Source organism: Echinops telfairi, unplaced genomic scaffold, assembly GCF_000313985.2.
Source record: "Echinops telfairi isolate 266 unplaced genomic scaffold, ASM31398v2 ScPeMD7_7472;HRSCAF=8510, whole genome shotgun sequence".
Classification (NCBI taxonomy): domain Eukaryota; kingdom Metazoa; phylum Chordata; class Mammalia; order Afrosoricida; family Tenrecidae; genus Echinops; species Echinops telfairi.
In genome coordinates this window covers 3,009,893-3,017,527 of record NW_022111376.1, presented here as the reverse complement: position 1 = coordinate 3,017,527, position 7,635 = coordinate 3,009,893, and the positions used below count along the sequence as shown (strand labels likewise).

General features: G+C 55.6%; 1 protein-coding gene across 1 annotated transcript; it reads right to left on the bottom strand.

The window, feature by feature from the left end:
• Positions 1 to 1,899: 1,899 nt before the first annotated feature.
• On the bottom strand, positions 1,900 to 7,601 carry CCNQ (cyclin Q). The gene is made up of 5 exons (XM_013008573.3): positions 7,499 to 7,601; positions 6,139 to 6,322; positions 5,163 to 5,295; positions 3,370 to 3,597; positions 1,900 to 2,318 (listed from the first exon to the last, which is right to left on the bottom strand). The coding sequence occupies exons 1-5, from the start codon at positions 7,599 to 7,601 to the stop codon at positions 2,229 to 2,231; spliced, it is 738 nt and encodes a 245-aa protein (XP_012864027.3). The 3' UTR covers positions 1,900 to 2,228.
• Positions 7,602 to 7,635: the final 34 nt, after the last annotated feature.

Sequence of the window (7,635 nt, the reverse complement as noted above, 5' to 3'; positions counted from 1 at the left end):
GTCAGGACAGGTCAAAGGCAGTGGCTGGGCACAACAACCAGCTGAACACTGAGCGAGAGGTCTCCCAGACCCTGGGAACCCTCACCCTCCACCCTCACTGACCCAGCCCTGATTCAGTCCCCCACCATCAGCTCCCCAAGATGTTGGGGACAGAGGACACTATCGGGATGAGCAGGGCATCCTTGTCGCCGAGGGTCCTGCCGGGATGCCCCTTGAACAGCCTGGACGTATGGGCCTGAGGCAGAGGGTGATTTAGTTTATTGTGCCAACCTGGCTGATAAACACATGTGGGATTAATTGAAGGGCGGAGGGATAAATGGCTCGGTGAGCCTTGCCTTTCTAGTTCTCGGGTCTCTTGCTTTGTGGTGGTCGCACCAGGGTGCAGCTGCCTTAGCAGTTCCCTGCTTCAGCTTGCAAGGCTGACTTCCTGCAAGACACCCCCAAGGAGAAGCCACATGGATCTACCCCGATGCAGCCCGGGGTGCTGGAGCAGCCACGTGGAGACCCCTGCCAGCGCTGAGATGCTTACACATTCACTGACTCGGCTTTCCTCCTGCAGTCGGCATCATTACGTCTGCTTTATGAGATAGAAGAGGACTTTGTGGATTGGTGTTGGACATATGGGTTAGTGGGTTAATGTTGGACTTGTGGGCTTGGGCAGCACTGGGTTTGGGATGTTTTCTTGATGCACACTTAACCTTTATATAAAGCTCTCTCTTATACATGAGTTTCTGTGGATTTGTTTCTCTAAAGTACCCAGACTAACACAGAGGGTCCCCTCATCTTGTGCTAAATTGTCCTCACACAGTTCCCTACACAGCACCGTGTCCCAGGACAATGTCACTCGTTTTCCTGAGTCAATGGTGCCACTCTGACTTGACGTCAACCTGGAGGAAATAGGGAACTTCCACCAGGCCCCAGCAGCAAAGTTCTGGAGGCAACGATCAGGCTAAAGGAAGTTCTCACCCTCTGCCACGTGCTTCTCAGTGACAGGCAGATTCCAAGAGCCGGCAGGGATCACAAAAGAGCTGGCTGGGCACCTGGTTCACTTCCTCAGTCAACAAAGCTGAGTCCCAGGCTCCTTAAGCGGGTGCTCAGCTCAAGCCCCTGCCCCCAGAAGAAAGGAAGCATCGCACAGCAGGGAGTAGGTTTGTCACTGTATTGCTGGACTTCTAGCTTAGAATAGCCTTTGGCATACAGCTAGTGCTCAATAAATACTATTGGGATAAGTTCCAAGGGCTTAGGAAAGTAGGCAGGATGAACATAGGAAACAGAGACAGTGGGACCCATGATATCACAAGGAGCCGGTGGGGGGTGATCAGTGACATGAAGTTGAATGAGCAGGAATTGTTTACTCACAATATAAGTAGTTCCATTCCACCTCCTTACCTGTAATGGGACCTAGCACTCAACAAACAGGGGCAGCCCGAGACCTGGATCCCAGGGGGATACCTGACCAAGCCAACCCTGGCAGCTAGACTTTAGCCGCCTACAGTTCCTGAGTGGCAGACTTCCACCTGTCGTACCCACCCCAGGGAACCCAAGCTCCAGCCTGTGTAGGCAGTGCTGGCACAGCCTTCCAGGCCCTCTGAGCCCGAGGTAGCCTGATGGCTACATTTGCTCCTTGGGAAAGGTGTGGTCTTGGTGGTTGGGGGGAGGGGTGGTGTTCTTTGGAGAAGGGGGTCTACATTCTCTGGACCCCTCCAGTAGACTTGCTGCCTGGTGGTTGAACCCAAATGGCCTCCCCTGGGCCTGGGCCTGCTGATGACTGTGCTCTTTCCAGAAAACACAGGCAGCTCGACCGCACCAGGTGAGGAAGTGGAGGGAGTCCGCCCAGGATCCAAGGCAGACACCTCACCAACAGGCCTGCCCACCAGATACCAGAGACTGGACGTCAGGTTGGTCTACGATGCCTTTTATTACACAAAATAAAATTCCCTCTTTGTTGACAAAAATCCCAGGGGATCCAGTTGAGTGGCAACTTTGATTTCCTCCCTCCAGTGAAGACTCGCCGCTAGCCTCACCAAGCAACGGTCACGCACACATCTGGCAGTGGCTGGGAGAGGCCGTGCAGCCTGTGGTTCAAGCACCACCTCCAGCCACACAAAGTCACTGCTCCTAGCCAGTCCTCTGAGTGTGGGCCTGCGTGGCACTGTGGCAGAGCCATCCCCAGCTTGCCTGGCAAGTCCAGTCTGCAGCCAAGCCTCCGCCTCACTTTGGAGGGCTCCTTAGGACACCTGTGTGTCCATGGTATAAATGTGAACGAGATCGGACACAATGCTGTCAATGGCTGGCTTGGTCAGGTCATCACTAAACACCTGGAAAGGAGAAGGAAATAGGCTCCAATTAGACTCTGGCTGTGGTACCAAGAAATGCTTCTCTTGCCATACCAGTTCCATTCCAACCCACCGGAGGCCCGAGACTTAAAGCAGAGAAGATCCCAGATGGAAGACTGCTAGTCATCAGCCAACCAAAGAGGAGAGGCTGCATCGGACAGTCTATGCCAATGACGTGATGTACCCCCCAAACAAGCACCCTGGACAGCAAAGCTTGGCTGAGCTTCCCTGCCTGGTGCTGGGAGCTTGTTGGCAGCTCCCGCCTGGTCTCTGCTACACATCTCTTCCCTTAGCTGACTTTAATCTGTCACTATAATGCATGGTATCTGTGAATACAAGTCTAAGGGCTTTACTGAGGTCCGTGAGTCCTTCGAGTGATTCACAGAGTGGGAGAGTGGTCTTCAGGGCCCCTGATTACAAGGAACATCAAAAGGCATAATGAGCCCCTGGAGAGTTGTTGCCGCCACCCCGGAGAAAGTGATGACGCTCTAAGGAAACAAGGCATCCTGCTCTTCCTCCCCACAAAGCAAGGTTCTGCGAGACAGTGATCTAGCTTGCCCGTCTCGCCCTGGACTCAGGGTGGAAAAGAGATTCTGAAATCGGGGACCCCCCTCACTACCTGCACGATCCTAGACACCCTAAGACAAGCAATGGGTATTCAAAAGTCGTCCAGAGCAGATGACAACCCCGGGGTCCCTGGCAGGAAAAGGCCTGGTCAGCACAGGCACGTGGAGTACCAGGAAGACTGTGACTTCACTCGGATGGCCAGGAGGAGGTGGCGCTGAGTCCAGATATGCAGGAAGGGTGATCAGGAAACAGCCTCCGGCCAAAGGGTGGTCAGCAAAGGGTTACTGCACTCTGACCTGGTTCAAAGGCCCACTCAATGCTCAGAGAATGACCCTGCCCAAGCGCTCACTGTGCTAAGGAGGAGTCAGTAGAAGACCCACTAACAGACCCGTGTCCCACGTGTCACAGATAAGGAGTGACAGGGAACAGGAACATCTTTGGGAAGGGGAGGGTTCAGCCACCTCACCTGCCACCACGGCTTCTCAGCCTCGCTATCGGCCGGCACCTCCACGCCGTAGACCTGCAGGGCCAAGTGGAGCACGGCCACGGCTATGTGCTGCGCCCGGAAGCGGAGGCACAGTGCTCCGTGGTAGCTATCCCGTAGTAGAGCCCAGGCTGCCACGGAGATGGGAGTTCGCTGCCAGCTGTAACGGTTCATCCAGTTTTTGATCGAGATCAGGTAGTGGAGCAGATACTGAAAAGACACACGTGTCCACCAGGGAAGCTAGCCACTGTCCCTCTTGGCTGTGCCCTGGCGCTGCACTGTGGCTCTGTCATCACCCATCTGCCCCCCTGCTACTTTCCTGAGCTAATCGGGTGACAGCTACAAAACACAAGTCAGACAGGACCACCTCCCACCTCACTGAGAAAAACCCACCTCACCTCCCTCCACCTACCCCAGACCCACCCCACCCTGCCTGCTGCTGCCCCCATTCCCCATGGGACTACCGACTCCATCCCTGAGATCCCTACTGGTCGTCTCACTCTGGTCACTATCAGAAGTCCCTTGCTCACTTTTTTACATCTGAGATATCACAGTGGAGGGCAGAGTTGCTGCTATAACCCCACGTGCCTACATCCAGGCAACCTGCTCCCAAGTGCACTAGTCTGGTGCTCATTGCCATTCAGACATGAAACTCTCACAGCATTAGGGCGTCAGAGCACTTCTGCCAGCACTGCAAGCTGAGTGAGAGCCAAAACAGGCATGCACGCATGTGCGTGTGCAAGTGCGTATGCTCAAGCGCACAAACACTGAGTGGTTGCAGTCCCAATCCCTCGGTCTGCTGACTGGATTCTCAGGAGTCCTAGTGGCATAGTGCTTGCACATTGATTGGGCTGCTAACCAACAAGTCAGCAGTTTGAAACCACGAGCTGATCCACAGGAGAAAGAGGGGGCTTTCTACTCCCATAAACAGTTAACAGTCTCAAACAGCCACAGGAACAGTTCTGCGCTGGTCCTGTAGGGTTACTCTGGGTCGGAATTGAGTCAACAGCGGCGGGGTTGGTTTACTGGAGTAGTGAGTACTCACCAGCATGACTGGTGTCCGTCTAGAAGAAACAGAGGGTAACGACAGCCAACAGGTACTCAGGAGCTGTGGCTGCCACAGAAAGCCTCTGCTCTCATCTGCCACTCAATCCTTAGACTCCCGTCCCAATTAAAGGAAGGAGAAGCAAGGCTGCCCGACCAAGGTCTCTGCTTTCTTAGGACTCCAGGTGAGTGTCATACCTGAATCCAGGCTAGCCCCAAATTCTAGTCCCCTTAGGGAAGCAGGGTGCCGCAGGGCACCTGGCACAGACGCAGGCTCATGGGGCACAGCAGCAATTCTCCGCCACTCCCAGTGCCATTCATCCCACTGCTGGACTGATGCCCTAACTCGCCTGCTTTCCCACTGGGCTTGAGGCCCCAAAGACTCATCTCCAAATGTTGGTTTTCCCCTTTTGCTACTATTCTAGATGGTTTGACGGAGGCTTATTTGTCCTGAAGAGTGACTAGTACTCCACAACTCTGGCTACCTCCCTTTTCTCATGCATTGCCTTACACAGCAGGTCCCCAAACACCGGCCCTAGAGTGTAGTCTTCATAGTGCCCCAGAGTCAGGCCAAGGGACCTGTGATGGCTTCCAAGGCTTTGTGCAGACTCTGGCACAGATGAAAAGGCATGCACTGACCGTGAAAAATGCCCGGGGAAAGCGAAAAGGCCACCAAGAGAAGCCGTGGGACACAAAGCACAGACTGGCTGGGCAACCGTGGCGTCTCATACCTTGTGTGGATGCTGGAAGGAGACCTGGAAGCGCAGGACCCGGAGGATGAGCAGCTCACACTGGACGATGCTGTCCCGGAGCTCCCAGAAGCGAGCGTCCAGCTCCAGGGGCTCGCTGCCCGAATTGAAGTACCTGTGCAGAGAAGTGACTGGTTAACCCGGGTGGCGAGCCTCCAAGGCACACACTGTCCAATCCAAGGTGGCAGTGGCTTTTCTGCAGCAGGTGAGCAAGCAGACGATTATAATTGACAGATCTTTTTGTGCGTCTTTGTCTGCGTGTCTCACGTTCAGGGTGAAGCACACAACTGACAAAGGGAAGAAGTCGCCGTGCAGCACCATCCAGCAAGATGGAGAACGGAAAGGCTGGCCAGGGACTGAGGGCCGTCTTGGTGGCCTGGATGGCCATACCCAGGGCTCATGCTATGGGCCCCAGAGATGGGACTGATGCAGGCCAGAGGGGACAGCGTGCTTGGCAAAGTGTATTATCTATTCCGGCGCCCTTCTCCCCACACAAGCTCGCCAACGTGAGACCGGGAGGTTGTGAGCAGAGTGCTCACTGATGAGGTCCTTGCTCCCTGCTCTGCCCCTCTAACTGTCCCCACGGCTCCACCACCTAGTCAGGAATGTGAGGTGGCTCTCCTGACCGGGACCAGGAACCTTCTAGCAGTTCATTAGTAAGAGGCTTCTCTCTGGTTTCCTCCGCCCTGGCCCACAGCATTAGCAAGCTGTCTGTCTGTGCCAGGGTGTAGGCTTGGTCCCTGGTCTCTGATACCATTTTACTACGACAACTCCCCCCCTCCCCACCCCCGACACTTGCTTTGCCGCCTCCACCCACCCCTGCTCTCCACTGTCCACCAGAGGCCAGGCAGCCCACCTCGGCCCTGGGCACCCACACCTCAGCTCCGGTCCAGGCCCAGTTCCGTTGCCTGCAGGCCCTTCATAGCTTGGCAAACTGGCCACTGTGCGCAGCCCTCACCTGTTGGACACGTTGATGATGTCCCGTGTGCGCAGGTGCTGTTCCTCCACTTTACCAGCCAAGTAAATGGCAGACATGGCAATGAGGTAGGGATCATAGGCATCCAGGGCGGACTCACCAACAAACTTGTGGTAAATTGTGCAAGCTGTGGCGATGGGGATGGACTGCAAGCCCAGCTTGACACCTGCAGGGAGGGCACACTTCAACATCTGACCAGGTGAGGCAGAGAACTGTCACCCCAGAGGACAGCTGCTGCTGGGCCATTTCCTTTGCCCCCTGCTTAGGGGATTGAGAGCCAGGCTTTGTGGCCTCTACCAAGCCCCAGGGGCCACTGGGACCCCTGCCTGACTGCAGGCCACCCTCCAAGGTATTCAGCTCAGTGGTGCGTGGACCCCAGATTGGCATGGTCGTCCTGGATTAAGAATGATGGGAAGAGTAGAGACCCTCAGCCTTGTACTTGCAAACAGGGTCCTGGAAGATGTTGTCACTTAAATTAACCTGTGGCCTTACTGATGTAGGAAGAAGTGATGCTTCTAGATGGCCAGAGTTAACATGCCCCAAACCAAGGCCTGGGAAAGAGTAGGGTGGACTTTCCCCCAGAGCCTTAAGGTTCCAGCACAGTCACCTGATTCTGTTTAGCATCCTCTTCCTAAGAAGTGACCACATCATAAGTGTTGGACCACGCAAATGCATTCTTTTACAGTCTTGGAGGGCCACAGCCTACAGTGAGTCTCCAAGGGCTATAGTAGGCTGGTTCTCACATTCCTGGGCTGTGGCCCCTTCATTTACCTTCTTACAATGCTTCCTTACCAGTAGCATCTTACAACTCTGTCTCTACCACCACCTTCCCTTCTCCTCTGACTCTGACCTCCTGTCTCTCTCCAGTAGGACCCTTGTGATTAGCTCCCCACACCTCAAGATCCCTGGTCACATCTGCAGGCTAGTCGTATTCAGGGGTCTGTTATCACTCCTGCCCAGAGGGCAAGCTCATGTGCACTATGTTTTAGGATGAATCCCTGCAACTGTAAATGAGCGCTGCACCTCTTTAAGCTGCTTACTCCCCACACTGTCCACTGTCTGGGATGCCTGGTCCAGTGCTGTCACCTCTGGGATGACAGGAGGCAGGGACATAACGCCACGTGTGTGTCCTACCAGGGCTCAGGACGCGAATTCCTAAGGAACCGCTCCTCGCCAGCAAGACTTGTGCAAAGGACCCGGCGCGACCTATGCCGGGGGCAGGGGGGCCAGGTGTGGCAGGAGGACCTGGGTGCTTCCTGGGCGCTGGGCGCTGCACGCGCTGGGCCCTCCCGCCACGGCCCTGTCCCGGCCTGGGAGGCCCATACCTGGAGCCCACGGTTACCTGCCTCCATGATGAACCTGGTCACTCGGAAGTGGACCTTTGCCGGAGGCGCCAGCTGCCCCTCGACCGGGTTTCCACCGCCGTCCCGGAGTGCGCCCTCCATGAGGCTCCGCCCTGCGGCGCACGCAGCCCGCCGG